The 19,319-nt window shown below is 40.2% G+C and overlaps 2 protein-coding genes across 9 annotated transcripts; both read right to left on the reverse strand.

Moving 5' to 3' along the window:
- Positions 1-605: 605 nt before the first annotated feature.
- Positions 606-12,959, reverse strand: LOC137389575 (uncharacterized). Its single transcript, XM_068075623.1, has 11 exons — positions 12,921-12,959; positions 12,523-12,665; positions 11,576-12,199; positions 11,221-11,334; positions 9,926-10,036; positions 9,329-9,528; positions 5,481-5,717; positions 4,771-4,937; positions 3,520-3,651; positions 3,183-3,380; positions 606-1,362 (listed from the first exon to the last, which is right to left on the reverse strand). Exons 1-11 carry the CDS (start codon positions 12,957-12,959, stop codon positions 1,204-1,206), a joined length of 2,124 nt encoding a protein of 707 aa, XP_067931724.1. The 3' UTR covers positions 606-1,203.
- Positions 12,960-13,269: 310 nt separating this feature from the next.
- LOC137391270 (oxidoreductase NAD-binding domain-containing protein 1-like) lies at positions 13,270-19,056 on the reverse strand. 8 transcript variants are annotated; one of them, XM_068077691.1, is made up of 5 exons: positions 18,786-19,056; positions 16,643-16,784; positions 15,583-15,795; positions 14,294-14,399; positions 13,270-13,616 (listed from the first exon to the last, which is right to left on the reverse strand). In XM_068077691.1, the coding sequence occupies exons 1-5, from the start codon at positions 18,902-18,904 to the stop codon at positions 13,450-13,452; spliced, it is 747 nt and encodes a 248-aa protein (XP_067933792.1). In that variant the 5' UTR covers positions 18,905-19,056; the 3' UTR covers positions 13,270-13,449. The 8 variants fall into 8 exon arrangements, with proteins under 8 accessions (XP_067933792.1, XP_067933791.1, XP_067933788.1 ...); XM_068077690.1 differs by having other exon boundaries at positions 13,270-13,619; XM_068077687.1 differs by having other exon boundaries at positions 13,270-13,619; positions 14,246-14,399.
- Positions 19,057-19,319: the final 263 nt, after the last annotated feature.

Raw genomic sequence — 19,319 nt, forward strand, 5'->3', positions numbered from 1 at the left:
GCTGAGCTGCTCAGAAGCAGCTCTTTTACTCCAACCTTCAACCCTTGCTTCGGTCAGATGGACAAACAGACACCGGTCTGACTGTAGTAAAGATCAAAGTTGCACAGTAAATAATTGTGAAAAGCTGAATATAATAAACAATAACTAGATTGGTAAACAGTAACTATTATTATATACTTTCTCACAAATATGGGGTGAAAAAGTATATAATAATAGTTAGTTATTGTTTACCAATCTAGAGTTTACCAAGAACAGAGCAATCAAGAAATGCTTCTACAAGGCTTCACAGGGAATATTGGGTGTCAGGTGCAAAAATTAATCAAACTTCTAAGGGATGGAATGTTGAAATTGTAAAGTTGCTGTGATAAGCTGAAAATCAGGGATTACATGTATATTGTAAAGTTGCTGTGATAGGCTGAAAAGCAGGGATTATATTGTAAAGTTGCTGTGATAGGCTGAAAAGCAAGGATTATATTGTGAAGGTGACATGGTATGCTGATTGGTGGGGTTTTATTGCGGTAAGATAAATTGTGGTTATAAAGTTACCATTTTTTAATAAAAGTAAGGTAGCTTTATAACAATTATAACTAAATATGGCTCCAAATCATGCGTTTTACCAAAGGTTCCTAAAGAGTTGACTTGGTAGGCAATACTTGGGTAGGTTGGTTGGTAGGCAACTTTACTGCAGCTGTAGCCTTAAGCTCAACAATTGCACATAGTAAAAAGCACTTGCTTCCCACCTGTCAATCGCTGGACTTTGCCTACGCCATTAAGACTATGGTCATAAACATCTCCAGCAATAGCAAAATCTGTTCCCATTACGGGATACTACTAGAATTTACTAGAATCACAATGAAAAATGCAGTGGATATATTTAAAATGGCTAAGAAAATTGCACAAGTAACCAAGGATGCTTCAAGCCTTGTCAATCAGTGTCATATACAAATAGTGAGAAGCTTGGCATCAGGTGTGATGTTATAAGTGGAAGGGATGCCACACTGAGTAGGAAGCATGACACCGTGGGTGAACAACGTGTCATAGCGAGAGCGAAGTGTGACATCGAGGGTAGAATACGTGAAGTAAAGAAAGCAGGGAGTGACATTACGAATGGAAAATGTGAGATCACAATGTGAAGGACGTTATGTCATGAGAGGAAGCCCTGGCATCACTAGCGATAAGTACTGCCATAAAAAGGGCATGGCATCATGAGTCAAGGTGAAGGTCAAGAGCTGTCTCGGAGAGAGAGAGTAGCAGTGGTATGTCACAATCAGGTAAAGAACTTTCCGAGTCTATACACTGCTCAGCGGAGAGCAGAGAATTGAGTATGCTGACGTACGAGTCACTCTGCCTAGCAGTTTCTGCCTAAAACAGACAAGGTTAGGTTTATTTGACAATATGATATCTTTCATCATATTAGAAGTTGGTGAAGCAGCTGTTGGATCGTACTGTTGGATTACCGTGGCAAATATTTTGGTTTAAACATACGCCTTAAAAATGTCCTATTTCCCTTCAGATAGTTGAAGAAGAAATAAGATTTTGGAGTTGCTAACCTTATTAATAGACAAGAATTTACCAAAAGGTGTACATAACTAAAAGTTTCATTGTAAAAGAAAATCAAACACTTTTAATAGCTTGAGGATTTTTATAATGAGTTTCCATGTAATGATAAGACCCACAATGGATATGCACGAGATTCATTGCCTTTGCATTGTTTGTGTATTTAGAATGAGCGATTTAGAGATCTTAACCACTGCGGTCAATTATTAGCTCCTACCAAGTTTGACTAACTCTGAAACGATTCTAGAGGCAGCTCTGACATTACAAGGATGCCAGAATGTCATAAAACTTAAAAACAGAAAATGTAAATGTAATTGGTAGCCAAAATTTTGTTTTTCCCTCATGGTTTTTAGCATTGAAATAACGCCAATAAACACAAAAATTTATTTTTATGTAAAAATAAAAAATTTAAATTCATGTACTAGATTTCATAAAACAAAACTTGTACACAGCCACATATTTAATCATCATGCTCATTGACCTGTACCCGCACCTGCGAGGTAGTTGGTGCACCTGTACCCGCACCTGCGAGGTAGTTGGTGCATCTGTACCCGCACCTGCGAGGTAGTTGGTGCACCTGTACCCGCACCTGCGAGGTAGTTGGTGCACCTGTACCCGCACCTGCGAGGTAGTTGGTGCACCTGTACCCGCACCTGCGAGGTAGTTGGTGCACCTGTACTCGCACCTGCGAGGTAGTTGGTGCACCTGTACTTATGAGGTATTTGGTGCACTTGTACCTCACAGATACAGGTGCACCTGTACTTGTGAGGTATTTGGTGCACCTGTACCTATGATATACTGGTGCACTATGAGGTACTGGTGCCTATAGAGAACGTACATCATCACACAATCACTATGTTTTCATGATGCGCAGTACTGCGATGCAGCCCCCTCTGAAGTCGAGGGGATTGTACGTTTCCATGCTGCGCAGTGGTTTTCAGCAAATTGGCCAGAAAAAATAAATTGTATAAATCGAATCGCCTGATGGAGAAATAGAATCGATCATGGATACCAAACATCAGAAACAGTCTTTTTATGCTTCTGTCGTCATTATACTATTATTTAAAATACACATTCACAAGGTTTACAAACCTTAACACAATTTTTACAAAGTAATATATTTTTAATAAGTATTTTTAGGTAATATACTATTTAAACGTTACTTTAGGATTTGCCACCTAGTTTTCGAAAAGTGTTGGCATCGATAACAAAGTCTAGGAAAGTAATCACCTCATCATCCTCGTGGGCGCAGACCATAATTAAATTTAAGTGAAAGAAGGTCGGAAGAATAGAAAAAAACAAGATTAGCGGGATAACTTTTGTACTAGTTCGTGGCCCTCGATGAATCGGCCTCCACGGCAAAAGAGCTATGTGTAGCCACTGTGCAATGCCGTTTCCTTGCTGCGAATTTGCACTGGCTTCACACTAATCAGTTCGCAGTGATTTCAGTGCGAAGACGCCGTTTCCATAATACGAAGAGGGTGCAACTCCGAAGTACTGCACATCATGGAAACATAGTGAATGAGGCATGTATGCAGATGTGAGAAAAATCATCAACAGTAACACATTAGACAGGCTCAATGGTAGCCCTACAGAATAGATTGACCAAAGATTTAGCAAGTTACCGTGTTATCCTCTGGTCCAAAACTACTAGTAACAGTATTTAGCGAGTCTAAGACGAGGGTGAGTTCTGGGGAGCATGTTGGATACATGACGGGTGGGCAGATGCCTGTATCGATAATGTAGTCCACAAGGCTGTGAAAATCTGACATCAGGTTAGGCGAATCCATGAGAGGAAACGGACAGACGCCACTGTTTATTGCCTGCAAGAATAAATCCAAGTCAGGGCATTGCAGAGCCATATGAAGACAAGAATGAAATGAACTGAAAACTAGCAGAATGAGATGAGCTGACAATTATAATAAGATGAGCAGCCAACTCCAAGAATGAGACAGCCAGCACCTGTTGCTTGTGGTGCTGTATCTTAGAGTAGAGAATAGACCTTTGTATAATTTCCAAGTTTTCCTTCTTTGTTCTCGAAGACATTAGGTTGTTGGCAGCGATAAATGTACGTCGCACCTCTGTGTACTCGTGCTGCAAAAAATAACGCTGAGGATCAGCCAATAGCGCAACAGTGAAAGGATGAAAAATAAAAAGGCCAAGGCATTATGGCAATACAAAATTTTTGCAACTACAATGTATGACTGCCTCAAGATGATACGTGTGGCACATTACTACAAGGTCGCTGACAGGAGGAGACATTTTCTAAATAGTACTAATTTTCACACAGCAATGAGCAATTTCACTTAAAACTTTTTCACAAAACACGCTTTCAGGTTACCAGTTATGATCTATAATCTCTCACGCTTCCAAATACATATGCCGCGAGAAAATGGGGTTTATTTGTAGTAATGTCGTGCTCGTCAATTTGCTCGAGGAATCAAAGGTGAGCAAGAGAAACACAGTCTATAGCACGCTGGTTGGTTGGTTCACACTACCCCCCTACCACTCTACCAATCTACTAGTTTATCTGTAATAATCATCAAGCTCCAATTAATCTGGAATTACAGATCTCAACACGCCAACTATCAATTAATCATATGCCTGTGGTAGTTTTCAAACACTCTTAGCGAGGTTGGACATTCGCTCGTGTGATCAGCCTCAAGCTCTCGTACGCTTGGGTTAAGAATCATCTCCTCACGGATATAAAATGTGACTGAGTCAAACAATAAAAACATCTTTCAATTTAAGAATAGCTGAACCTTCAGGCACAAGATGAACAACCTTGTAAAATAATCTCTCTCACAGATGAGGTATACTAGCCATGAGGAGAACACTGTCCAGAGTATAGAGAACAGTATCTGCACATATCTGATTAACTATCACTAAAAACTTCTATGCTATTCTAATGCCCTCACAGATATTCTCCAAGCTACTGGGAACTCACTTATGTCTCACATATGTCGTCGAGAATTTCGTCTGAAATGCTGCACAAGAATATCGCTTTCTCAAGATATCAATTAAAAATAGCTTAAAGAAATTAGTTTGCTGTTTGTGAAATTGATGGAGTTGGGCAACTAGATACATCTACCTGTTCATGCAAAACCTGGATAAAGTTTGAGATTGCTGTAGATTTGGAGCAGCTGAACAAACCACCAAAAAGAAACAGAAGTCAATGAGATAACAATCCAATGAGATAACAAGCCTGAGCACCTTGTAGTCATTAAGCATTGTCTTCAGTTGACTGTTGTTCATCAGGCCCCGACACTCCAACAGCTCCCTCTCTAAATACAACTTCTGCACTGTGCCCGGCATCGAATAGAACCTCTGCGCTTCTTGGCATCCATTGTAATCCTCTCTTAATGGCGGCGAAAAACCACCTGCAATACAAGAGCAGCATACTATCAGCCAGGCATGCACCACACGAGCTGTCACACAGTTAAATCGCACAGATTACAATCAGTTGTGATACTCTCAGCTCACCACTGAGTTAGTATCCATTAGCATTCAAACTTAGCTACCTAGTTTAGCTAGTGTATGTATGTTTACCTGCTAGTACCTGTCTACTAGTCTATGTCAGACTACATAAGGTGGTATCATCATCTCTATAGCTTTTGCTGCAGGCAACTAAATGTATATCCAGTGAGGACAGAAATAATAGGATGGCATACACAGCGCACAGCATACATATGCTGCCAATATGATTTGAAGTAATCCAACAGCTAGTACATTGCAACAGAGACAGGGGTGCAACGCGGGAGAGTCAATTCAATGTGAAGACTGGCACAAAGAGATCAATAAAAAGACAGCAATGAGAGTACAGAGATAAAAGTTAAGGGTGACTTCAGCTACAGACTTTGACAAGTCGAAGCAACATTAGCGAAACCTGATGAACTTGTGCAAAACAGATATTAAACACCTACTAGAAGACTTCTTCACTTTAGGCCTCTTCATATCGTATCTGTCAGATGGCTTAGACTGAGAACATCGGGCCACTGCGGCGTGTGATGAAGGGCTTTGCGAGGAGGGCTCCACCGTTACAGGAACAGAAGCAGCAACGGCTGGGGCCATAGTCGGATGAGTCACCGTCAGCACCAAGTCTCCACCTTTAGCCTTTGGCACCTTGGGTTCACATGTGCGCTTGTTGACTTTAATCTTGCCTGCGAGAAAATAATAGTGTTGCCTTCGTATTTGACACCTGAAGTAGGCAGACAACAGATGAGGGAGTGAGGCTATCACAATGTCGACAGTGTCTAATCAGTCAATCTTCACCCATCACAGCTTCAAAAACTGCTGGAAATGTTGTGATTGAAAATTTAAAAACAAGCATCATACAACCATTTGTTTAACGGTTTATATTATTTCTTCTTTCAACCTCCTGTGTTATATATACCCCGACCTCTTGTGTTATATGTACCCAACCTTCCGTGTTATATGTACCCTAACCTCCTGTGTTATATATACCCCAACCTCCTGTGTTATATGTACCCAACCTTCCGTGTTATATGTACCCTAACCTCCTGTGTTATATGTACCCTAACCTCCTGTGTTAAATGTACCCCAACCTCCTGTGTTGCATGTACCCTAACTTCCTGTGGTATATGTACCCCAACCTCCTGTGTTATATGTACCCCAACCCCCTGTGTTACATGTACCCCAACTTCCTGTGTTAAATGTACCCCAACCTCCTGTGTTACATGTACCTCAACCTCTTGTGTTATATGTACCTAACCTCCTGTGTTATATATACCCCAACCTCCTGTGTTATATATACCCCAACCTCTTGTGTTATATGTACCCCAACCTCCTGTGTTATATGTACCTCAACCTCCTGTGTTATATATACCCCAACCTCCTGTGTTATATGTACCCCAACCTCCTGTGTTACATGTACCCCAACCTCCTGTGTTATATGTACCTCAACCTCCTGTGTTACATGTACTCCAACCTCCTGTGTTATATATACCCCAACCTCCTGTGTTATATGTACCTCAACCTCCTGTGTTATATGTACCTCAACCTCCTGTGTTATATGTACTCCAACCTCCTGTGTTATATATACCCCAACCTCCTGTGTTACATGTACTCCAACCTCCTGTGTTATATGTACTCCAACCCCCTGTGTTACATGTACTCCAACCTCCTGTGTTATATGTACCCCAACCTCCTGTGTTACATGTACCCTAACCTCCTGTGTTACATGTACCCCAACCCCCTGTGTTATATATACCCCAACCTCCTGTGTTATATGTACCCCAACCTCCTGTGTTACATGTACCCTAACCTCCTGTGTTACATGTACCCCAACCCCCTGTGTTATATATACCCCAACCTCCTGTGTTATATATACCCCAACCTCTTGTGTTATATATACCCCAACCTCCTGTGTTACATGTACCCTAACCTCCTGTGTTACATGTACTCCTACCTCCTGTGTTATATATACCCCAACCTCCTGTGTTATATGTACCTCAACCTCCTGTGTTATATGTACCTCAACCTCCTGTGTTATATGTACACCAACCTCCTGTGTTATATGTACCCCAACCTCCTGTGTTATATGTACCCTAACCCCCTGTGTTACATGTACCCCAACCCCCTGTGTTATATGTACCCCAACCTCCTGTGTTATATGTACCTCAACCTCCTGTGTTATATGTACCTCAACCTCCTGTGTTATATGTACACCAACCTCCTGTGTTATATGTACCCCAACCTCCTGTGTTACATGTACTCCAACCTCCTGTGTTACATGTACCCCAACCCCCTGTGTTATATATACCCCAACCTCCTGTGTTATATGTACCCCAACCTCCTGTGTTATATGTACCCCAACCTCCTGTGTTACATGTACCCTAACCTCCTGTGTTACATGTACCCCAACCCCCTGTGTTATATATACCCCAACCTCCTGTGTTATATATACCCCAACCTCTTGTGTTATATATACCCCAACCTCCTGTGTTACATGTACCCTAACCTCCTGTGTTACATGTACTCCTACCTCCTGTGTTATATATACCCCAACCTCCTGTGTTATATGTACCTCAACTTCCTGTGTTATATGTACCTCAACCTCCTGTGTTATATGTACACCAACCTCCTGTGTTATATGTACCCCAACCTCCTGTGTTATATGTACCCTAACCTCCTGTGTTACATGTACCCCAACCCCCTGTGTTATATGTACCCCAACCTCCTGTGTTATATGTACCTCAACCTCCTGTGTTATATGTACCTCAACCTCCTGTGTTATATGTACACCAACCTCCTGTGTTATATGTACCCCAACCTCCTGTGTTACATGTACTCCAACCTCCTGTGTTACATTTACCCTAACCTCCTGTGTTACATGTACCCCAACCTCCTGTGTTACATGTACCCTAACCTCCTGTGTTACATGTACCCCAACCCCCTGTGTTATATGTACCCCAACCTCCTGTGTTATATGTACCTCAACCTCCTGTGTTACATGTACTCCAACCTCCTGTGTTATATATACCCCAACCTCCTGTGTTATATGTACCTCAACCTCCTGTGTTATATGTACCTCAACCTCCTGTGTTATATGTACACCAACCTCCTGTGTTATATGTACCCCAACCTCCTGTGTTACATGTACCCTAACCTCCTGTGTTACATGTACCCCAACCCCCTGTGTTATATGTACCCCAACCTCCTGTGTTATATGTACCCCAACCTCCTGTGTTATATGTACCTCAACCTCCTGTGTTATATGTACCTCAACTTCCTGTGTTACATGTACCCCAACCCCCTGTGTTATATGTACTCCAACCTCCTGTGTTATATATACCCCAACCCCCTGTGTTACATGTACTCCAACCTCCTGTGTTATATGTACCCCAACCTCCTGTGTTACATGTACCCTAACCTCCTGTGTTACATGTACCCCAACCCCCTGTGTTATATATACCCCAACCTCCTGTGTTATATGTACCCCAACCTCCTGTGTTATATGTACCCCAACCTCCTGTGTTACATGTACCCTAACCTCCTGTGTTACATGTACCCCAACCTCCTGTGTTATATATACCCCAACCTCCTGTGTTATATGTACCCCAACCTCCTGTGTTATATGTACCCCAACCTCCTGTGTTATATGTACCCCAACCCCCTGTGTTATATATACCCCCAACCTCCTGTGTTATATGTACCCTAACTTCTTGTGTTATATGTACACCAACCTCCTGTGTTGTATGTACCCCAACCTCCTGTGTTATATGTACCCCAACCTCCTGTGTTATGTGCACCCTAACCTCCTGTGTTACATGTACCCCAACCACCTGTATTTTATGTACCCTAACTGTATTTTATGTACCCTAACTTCCTGTGTTATATGTACCCCAACCTCCTGTGTTATATGTACCCCAACCTCCTGTGTTATATGTACCCCAACCCCCTGTGTTATATATACCCCCAACCTCCTGTGTTATATGTACCCTAACTTCCTGTGTTATATGTACACCAGCCTCCTGTGTTGTATGTACCCCAACCTCCTGTGTTATATGTACCCCAACCTCCTGTGTTATGTGCACCCTAACCTCCTGTGTTACATGTACCCCAACCACCTGTATTTTATGTACCCTAACTGTATTTTATGTACCCAACTACCTATGTTATACGTACCCCAACCTCCTCTGTTATACGTACCCCAACCTCCTCTGTTATACGCACCAATAACATGCATCAATGAAAATTTTACTAGTTAACTAACCACAAGGTAAAGCATAATTGAGTTGAACAGCCTCACCTAATGCACTAGCTTTGGTTTTTTTCCTCGTGCGTAGTGTTCCAGTCTCATCTTGCTGGGCTGCTCTGGTGGCAGGAAGTGCAGGTTCATCCATTGCAAGTCTGGCCCTGTCTATGAAGGGCTGTCTTTGCCTTGCGGACAAAGAGCTCCACGTTTGACTGCTGCCTTTCTTCATTTCAGCCTTATTAGACCGTTGCTCGCTATACATAGAATAAATCATGTACTTAGAGAAATTTCACCAGACAAATAGCAACAAGCAGCAAGTACTTCTTGAGAAGATATATTCAGTCAGTACCGCTTGTACTTCTTTCAATCTTGAACTAGAAGTTGTCAGCCCAATGATAATTACATTTTTTGATAAATCAGTTTCACATATGAATCGGCATTTAGATTTTTCTTTGTAAAATCCACACACTATGCTTAAAACCATCAACAATGGCTGACTATATAGAAATTGTCAATTATTAACATTGCACAACACACTTTCAATGGTATGCTATTGGCTGCATAAGGCATCCCCAAGATTATATTATCGACATGTCTATGAAAGCATCCTGACTTTCCTTGTCATCTTTATAGGCATGCAATGAGACTGACCTTAACCAAAGAAGTCGGGCGTTGCTATTCAGTTTCTGATTGGTCAATGTATCCATGCTCTGGCTAGTACTAGAGGTACAAGAACAATCCCTGGGCTGACACGAGCTCTTCCTGTTGATGATGTCACAGGTATAGGGGTAGAGCTAATGTTTGCACATACAGGCACATACAGAGACACACTGGCACACACAGATACACACTGGCACATCACACACACATACGCAGACATACAGGCACAGACAGAAATATATGGCATATAGATCCATTTGTAGGACGGTAGCAAACAATGCAAGGTAAGTCATTGCAAACTTCAAATTCAGAAAGATTATTTAACAGTTAGTTTAAAAGTTAAGTTGCTAGAACTTGGTGAAGATAATCTTCGGCCACTGAAACTCCTACCGTATGCAGGCTATTGGCTATTGATCTGTCAAACATAAAATAACAGTCTTCAAGTACGACATTGAGTTCTGCACCAGGTAAGGAATGCAGACACATAGACTCCTCGAGAGACACATAGTTCAAGCGCAACCTCCTCGATATATATGCGCAAGCTGTCATTCTTTGAAAAGGCTGAGCTTACGTTGTGGTTCTAGTCCCACAGAGGCCACTGGTTGTGAGAGAAAAGGTGTTCAACCTTGAAGTGCTCTCCTTGCCAAACCCAATGGTCTGTGAACGCTCATCAATAAACTGCAGGGGCAGATGAATTCTTAAAAAGGGATCAGTGGCTGTTCAACACAGCTGTACATATCTCCGGTCATTGAGGTTTGCATGCCACTGACACCAGACACGCCTAGTCTAGATAACGGAGATATTGTTTGCACTACTAAACACTTGCTCACCAGTTTCTGCTTGCAGCCTATGCAACCAGGTATCATACTAGACCTTCGATAGATGCCAAGATACAACAGTCGGGCTCAGCGCTGCTCCACTGCTGCCAATATAATCTGCTGCTCTCAGGGAGCAATAATTAAAAATATATATAAATAAATATTATATATCTACATCTAATAAAAGCTAGCTGGGTCTCTCTCTAAGAGCGGAGCTATAGAAACTCGATATGATACAGAGTTCTGGTTCAAACTAATCGTTAAACTGTGGAGCTCGTAACAGGGGCACAGCGCACCACATTTGTGAATAATTCACCTAGCACCATAGGAACACAGGCCATGAAGGTGCTGCTGTTATTTGCCATTTTAAGGAAAGTCTAATAATAGAAATAATGATTTTACTGTAGATAAACTGCCCAATAAATACAGAGTGATATGAAGTCGTCTCAAGAGCTAGGTGAAGCCTACCTGTCTTCTGGCAATGTGCCATTGATGACAACCTCCTTGGCCAACCTCAGATTACAGTTGGACGAGCTCAGGCTGTCAACTCCCTCAATTTCGCTTGGCTTCACACGACATGTTCTGAAAGCATGACAAAATCGGATGAGCCAAAAGACCACATGTAAAATTGATAAAATGAAATCACCAGATGCCATTGTTTGGAGTTATGTGCTCTATCAGCTGGTCAGTTAACATGTTGCAAGTCACTGATATGTATAGAGATATCATGTCAACACACCAAGTCGTGACGCAAAAAGACAGGTGGTAAGAAAAAATAAGTGATCTAGTAATACATTCACTAGCTTATTAGCCTTCAATTCACCTTATATTAAAGTCCCCCCTGCGAGTAGGTGATGACGATCTCGCAGATGTCGTCCGCATGAGCTCTTCATCTACGCCGGCCAGAGTATTTGTTATCTGCTGCTCATTTTTCTGAACATTATCAATAAGCTTGAGCAATTCATGAGGAGACGAATCCTTTGACTTGTCGCTGTGCTTCTTGATGGCATTCATGTTGTTGGTCATTGTCACAACAGTGCTCGTGTAACAGAGGGATGGATCAAAATGTGCTACACCACTCATCTTGCTCCCTTTAGGCAGTGGTCTCTGCACCGTAGTCACCGGGCATACTGTCTGTTCTTTTGGAAGTAGAGAATGGGGAGTGCTTAGCGGAGCCAATCGAACAGCCATGGATGATGTCGGCGCATCAACAAAGTTATGGTCAACAGGCACCGTACTGGGTGGGAGCGAGTGGGCTCCTCGCAAATTCACTCGCGGTGTTAATACAGAATTTGGGCTATTACAGCTTGAACGAGTGGGTACAGGGGTGCCTAAGTTGATTGTAGCCTCAGCTTCCACACTTGGTCGATGAGCAGTGACTGTCATGGGACAGGGTTGGCCAACATTTCGTCTGCTTTTCAGGTTTGTTTCATCTAGTTTGCAGCCTCTGTACAGCGCAGAACTCACTATTGAGAAAAATCACACGATCATATTTTACTATAAATATATTTTGCTCTGCTATTATAGAAACAACGTAAATACCTATTTCATGTTTATATACGCGTATAGAGAAAGTTATGCATCACTGATCAGTTTCTCAACATTCTATGATACTGACTTTAGTCACCAGCTCAGTTTATCAAACTATCCTGCTGATCATCTGGAAGAAATTAAAGCAAGCATAACTTCTTACCTTTAATATTCAAGGACTTTTCTTTTCTCCCTCTTTTAGGGCCAACTGCAGCCTTAGTCTGTCCTACAGACACCAACTTGCGACGCTCCTCCTCCCCATTTCGCATCTTCAAAATCTTATTCGGCTTTTTGGTGGATTTTTTAGATGTCGAATCTGTCGCACTTTTGTTTGATTTCTTTGTTACCCGTGAGCGTTTTAGAGCCTTCTGTTTCTTGCTCGGCTACACATATGTTATTACACATGATTTGTACAAACTGCCAAACAACCTGGGTGAGCAGCGAGTGCGTAACTTAAAACTATCAGAATAAGAAACACCGGTGGATATTATACATAACAAGTCCATTTTGTTAAGTTTTCGTAACTCCTGGGTTAGTTGAACAGTTTTTGGGAGATACTAGCTAGAGTTATGTAAGGCTTTATTATGCTTGCTGAAAAAATTGCTGTTAGTGAACTGCACAGATGTTATGTTACGTACCGGGTTCTTTCTCTTCCTTTTCTCTGCAGGCCCGCCCATGATCTAATCAGTGATTATGTATGCGAGCCGAGATGGCAGGAGAATTTGTCTTATACAATGCAACTAATGACTTTGAGAGCAATACAGTAACAACAATATAGCGATGTAATGCAATGTTGCAAACATTTAAGCTATTTTTAAGATGTGTATGAAATTTAAAATATTGGACTCAAATGTGGATAGTATGCCGATTGTTGATTTGTTTAGTAGGCTGCCTGTACTAAGAACAAAGCGTTGTGAAGTCAAGTAAACCTTGCAGTGTGCTAAGTGTTATAGAAACATAATTTGTTCTTATAAATATGACAATCCCTGAAGATTTTGCTCTCGATATTTACTGGTTGGTATCATATCAAACAGCCAATCACAGTTGAAAGAAATCTGTCAAAATAGGCTCCTTGAAAGCATATATATGCATACATTAGGCGGAAAAAAACTATGCAAGGAAAAAAACAGAGCAATGGAAAGAACATTGACTAACTAGCGTGTAGCCTTAGGTCCAACGCTCAAAATGTATTTGTGCGGGTGAAAGTTGAAGACGTTTTAGGCAGGTATCCACACTCGTTATCATTGCATCAGGTCCGCAGATGAAGGAATCAACTTGATCTAAAGGCCACCCGTGTAGCGCCTCCTGAAGGTCGGTTTCATTCATTCGTCTATCTGCTGACACACGCAATGGTCTGTGACTCGGACAGCCTATACATGGTGGCGGCTTACACAAGGAATTAAGATAATGATTTCCAAAGTCAACATAAGCTACAATAACTCTTTACTAAACACAGCAGATAAGTAGTAGTACAAACACGTTACACACATGTAGTGAGAGATAGGAATATATAAAGGGTTTTATAGTTACATTATACCAGAGATATTCAAATGAAACAGTAACTAGGGAGAGGCATTTGTGGGGAGGTGGAGGAAACACGGCGTAACTTACTCTAACTTACACTAGACAAAGTGTAGATTAGGAGGTAGGTAGAGGTGGTGATAGAGATGCACCCTGTAACTTACCTAATCTAAAACTAGGTTAAGTTTCAACTTGACCTATAGATATACGTATATTTTATTATTTTATATTCTTTAAAAAAAATTTTCAATCTACGCTATCAGCCTCTTTACTCACACTCTACTTACACTTACAAAACTTCAGTTTCGAGGCTCTGAACATCATATGTTAAAACTTACATTGGATACAACATCAAGCATTTGTTCAAATTCCCAAGAGCTTATTATAACAAAGGCAATCACAGGTAAAGATTCAACTGCGGTGTAGGAACAATCGGACACACTTGCTGCCATAGAGTATTCGCTGAAATCAAAGTACTTCTCCAGCTTACCAAAAGTGAGTGACTCGGCATCATGTTGGTCAGTATCTGATGCCTCTGTCAGGAAATATTTGACAGACAGTTGCGGGTGACTCTCTATCAACGTGTTTATTTCTTTCTGTGTCAAGCATAAAACAGTTATGTTTAGAACTCAACCCATTGAGAAAGAGGTAACAATATCAGAAGGATGGCAGCGTTGAGAGGCTGAGCATCAAACATACAGTCAAACATGGATAACTCGCCCTCGGATAACTCGAACCCATGGTTAACTCGAACAGTTTTTTTGGTTCGTTCCCATGTAATGATAAATCGCTTTAGATAACTCGACCTCAACTTTGTTAACTCTAACAGTTTTTTGCCCAACGGCTGCCGAAACGGTTGTTATCGCTTTAGAAAATCACTTTATTCCAAGCCTTAGAGGTAAACCTCAACTTTTCGTAGTTCATAGGTGTCGTTATTACCGTCATCGGCAAAATATTTTGTCAACAACCTTTTTAAAGGTTTGGTGAAATTGGATTTGTACCAAACATCCGCTTAGCGATGGCCCTTCGGAAGCAAGGAAAATTGAGGTAACCTTCTCATAAACTTCCAAAAAAATTGGCAAAAGTGATCTTGGTTAAAATGCTAAAAAAAAGATGTCTTTTCTTCTGAGCATTTCAAAGGCGATCACGTTTTGCCAATTTTAATCTAAAAAACGTCCTGGCAATAACATCACCTCAAACAACAAACCAATCTCAAGTGATAGAAAAATCTCTATAGTTTTTGATAAAAAAATTTTAAACTTCACATTAGAAGCATTTAATTTGAAACAAGCCATTTATGCTTTTGATTTATAGTATAGTTTGTATATAATATGTACATGTATCTACTAATAAATAAATCAATGGACTTGTGACAGTGCTCTGATAACTTGAACGCTCTAATAACTTGAACACTTTCGCTCGGTCCCGTGAAGTTTGAGTTATCCATGTTTGACTGTATTTATTAAGTCTCAATATGGCAGCAGTGCAGTGACACCTAAGTGTGTCAGCGTTGAACGCTGGACCGACAAGCAGATAAAGGTTCCACAGGACGCTATAGTTAAGCGATGGTGGTGCAAAACAAGACCTATGCGCGCACAAAAGTGCGATGCCGTTGGTCGCAAGGCCATTTCATGTGCAGGTGTTTCACTTCCATACAGCGAGACTGAATCCCGACAGAATGAGAGCAACTCAGCTGTTTATATGATGGCATTGCAGCGCCAAATGGGTTGTCTACACCCTACGCTATCACTACATGCAAACTTACAATACCTTACTCACACAGAACATTAGCTCTTCTTGTGTCTTTGCAGAGTAGAGCAATTTCAATGAAAAATTGGTCTTTGTGACAATTGCCTGAAGTATAGAGTAGATGGGGTTTATGCCGACCCCACCCGCAATCAGGAGGTAACTTTTGCCTGCCACTGAAGAGTTATTATCATCGAGATAGACCTCTCCTCCGAATCTGTAAGAGAGCTCCATTCCAACCGAGCACTGAAATGTAATTGTTATGTTACCATGGTGACAGTAGTTACCATGGAGAGCGCGTAGGAAGCTGATAAACAGACTGATACAGAATCTATGATAAATATAACCTAGAGAGTACTTCTCAGAAAATAGACCATTCACAAACAACCTTGTTAGAGAAGAGAAGAAACAACTCAACTGGTCCCACTTGCCCTTATAAAGCTGTTTAAAGCGGTGGTTAATAAAGGAGCTCACAAACCTCATGTATTCTTTCAAAGTTGGTTGTATAATAAATCTTTCCCTGTTAATTATATAGCAAGGAGGGGGCAATTCCCACTAAGTTTATGGATTATCAATTATAAACTTACAATAAAGTAATACAACAAATAATCGATTATTGCCAAATAAAAAAATTACATGAAAACTCATTCTTTTTTAACGCTGAAAATCCATTAAAGAGACAAGGGAGCCTGCATACATTTTTATGGCAAGGTCTATCAGCGGAAAGGTCCATCAATTGTCAGCATCTTGCTGACAAAAAATTAAACTTAAACAGTTCAATTTTTGTCAGCAAGACGAACCTCTGACCAATAACTATTCTTTCCGTTACTTGGAGTAGTCAAACCTTACGTAGTACAATAAGACAACTCTTATGCATTGTTTATATTGTATTTTTTACAGAAATATCTAGTTATAAAGCAGAAGCTAAACGTTATTTTAAGTTTTCAAATGAAAACTTGGAGGTTAGGGTGTATGCTGGAAGCGAACAATTCCAAAATGGTACACCTTTGTTACTATTCTGCTGCGGGTCAACCATAGATGTAATATTACTGTGTATGAGTCAATCGCATGAGAAATGAGTAGCCCTAACTACCTCAGTATGCATCCACGTAGCTGCAGGGTGATCACTTAGTTTCACAGCCAATTCAAATACACAAGACTTTTCAAATTCCATTGGACTGGAGCACATTGAATAGCCACCGATGATGTCACTTCCTGGTATTTGCAGGTCAAGCCTACACAATAAGGAAAACCAATATAATAACTCATAAATAGCCAACCTTAAAATGAGTTCATCAACAATGGCATGGCCTATTCCAAAGACAATTGCTTAGCCTATGACTTGTACATTGAACATGTAAATGTATAACATTCATTTTCCACGATGACCCTAAGTCATGTGTCAACCGCTTCTTTTTCAAACACAACCACAGAATATTTGGTGCAACTTGCAGTATAAACATGATACCTAACATAATCTCTTCAAACGAAAATACATGATATAAGAAGTTATTATCTCATGCTTCTAATGATCATAGAAGAAGAAAACTCCAAATTACAGTTATACCATCAGTGTTGCACTTTTTGCAAGCCGTTGCAGTACACACAGTTACATTATATAATATAACATACTCATTTATTGTACATGCTATATTATATACTGTTACAATGTTATATTAACATAGTGTTAATATAACATATTAACATAAAACAGACAAAGTATTTTTATAGGCCTGACAACAACGATGGACACTGATAAGAAATGAGAGAATACATGTATAGTACTTGACAAAAGTTACTATGAGAAGGAACACAAACCACAGATATAACTTCAGGAAACTTATTTGACGTTACAAATTCAACATTAAAACACCATCAGCAACCATAACACAAATTTAGTCTTATACTCATTCACCATGGTCAAGATGTCGTGATGTCATACAAACGAAACTTGTATGGTAGGCTTGTTTGTGCTACAAAAGAGGCACATGATCCGACAATTATGCAGACGTACGAGTATATTATTGCTGCATGGAATGTGGAAATGTTGACCAGATGAATCTATGAGCAAGGGCTGAATAAGTGTTTTTAGACAAAAAGATCTTCAACAGGTTTAAATTTGCCCTCGCGTAACGGATCATTTTCCTTCTGCATATAGTGTGGTCTCAAGATTCTATAAAATTGAACAGCAGTATTTATATAAACAAAATATAATGAAAACTTTTACCTGAACCTTGAAACAAGGCCATAAATATATCAAGAAGAAACTGAAATGAATGTTAACAGGGGGATAAAAACCACCTCATGCTTATAAACAGTGTAAAATACAAGAAATTCTTCTGAAAAACCGCATACTTCTCATTTTAAATTTAAAATGATACCAATTGAGATTAGCATTTAAATAATACTAATAGCGAGGCCAACAATTAGTTTTTGGATTTTAAACTAGATGCTTCCACATTATAAAAGCTAACAAATAGTCATGAGTAGCTCATACATGAGTACTAGTTCTGAAGTTTTAAGCTGATTGAACAACTATTTCCTGAGATATTGCTGAAATACTGAGGGTATTTTAATCAGATTGAAAAATGGCTTCTTACAGGAAATCAGTTTTTAAGAAAACACTGGTTGAATTTTTTAGTAAGGAAAGGTCAGAAATAGACAAAGTTAGTGATCCAGGCTGGTGCTTTTAGCTCCAACATTCACACTAGATCTAAGCCTATTGTTGCTGTTACAGCAAGCCAAGAAAGTCAATTCAATAATACATAAATAAAAAATTGAATTCGATTTCAATCAGTTTGAAGACTGCATTCCGTGAGGCCTATATTTCTGTTTGACTGTAAAACCAAGCTTTATTGAAAAAAGGTATAGGCACTCACATCAGTGATGGAACATAACTTGCCTTCTTTTATTTATACATGTATGTATTTTGTATCCTACTACCGTAATAACACTAAGTATACGGGGGGGGTGGTGGTTCGATTTGTTTTTTCAGTTTTTTTCAAAGCTTAAAGTTCTGAAATGACAGCCAGTTTAAAAATTGTTATGCTAAATGCTTTCACAATCAATGGAAGGTTGTTGATACGATCTAAGATCAGAGGTTTTGCATGTATATACAAGACTAGGCTTTAATGTGTTAAACACTTTGTGATCATTTTTAAAATGAGCAATGGAAAGCTTAATAATCTTTCATACTTGGGTTATAGTTGACTTAGCGAGTTCTAACACGAACCTACCATTGCCCAGCATAAAATCTTTGGCGCGCGGAATTCGGCGCTTCGAGCTTAAACCAACGTACTGTGGGAGTGAGAAACTTTACAGCAATTACCCGAGCTTTATTCATTGTTGTAGGCATGCGTCATAAAACTAAGACGTTCTATGAGTGTTGAGTGAGGACTTTCGCAAAGCAAAGACACTATTCTCCTACACATACACTCTTGTAATAAATTATTAACATTATTATTCAAGTTGGCGAAACGCCCGGACAGGGTAAACTTTGAAGGTCGAACCCATGTTTTGCAAATGAACGTCGAAAATAGCAACCGTGTATATTTTAAGCCTGAGAGGCCCATTTGCGTTCTGGAACTTGGGCCGAATAGCGAGCAGAATTAACTGTGTTATTATATAAGATATAATTATTCCCTCCTAGGTAAATACCTTCTCAGGTACTTACGGTACTTGCACACGCCCTTTGTGCCGCGTATCGCAGTGTTAGTAATCACTGTATATCATAAAAGGTTGCTCGATGTAACGGATAATTGTTTATACAA

The sequence above is a fragment of the Watersipora subatra genome, chromosome 3 (assembly GCF_963576615.1).
Source record: "Watersipora subatra chromosome 3, tzWatSuba1.1, whole genome shotgun sequence".
Lineage (NCBI taxonomy): Eukaryota > Metazoa > Bryozoa > Gymnolaemata > Cheilostomatida > Watersiporidae > Watersipora > Watersipora subatra.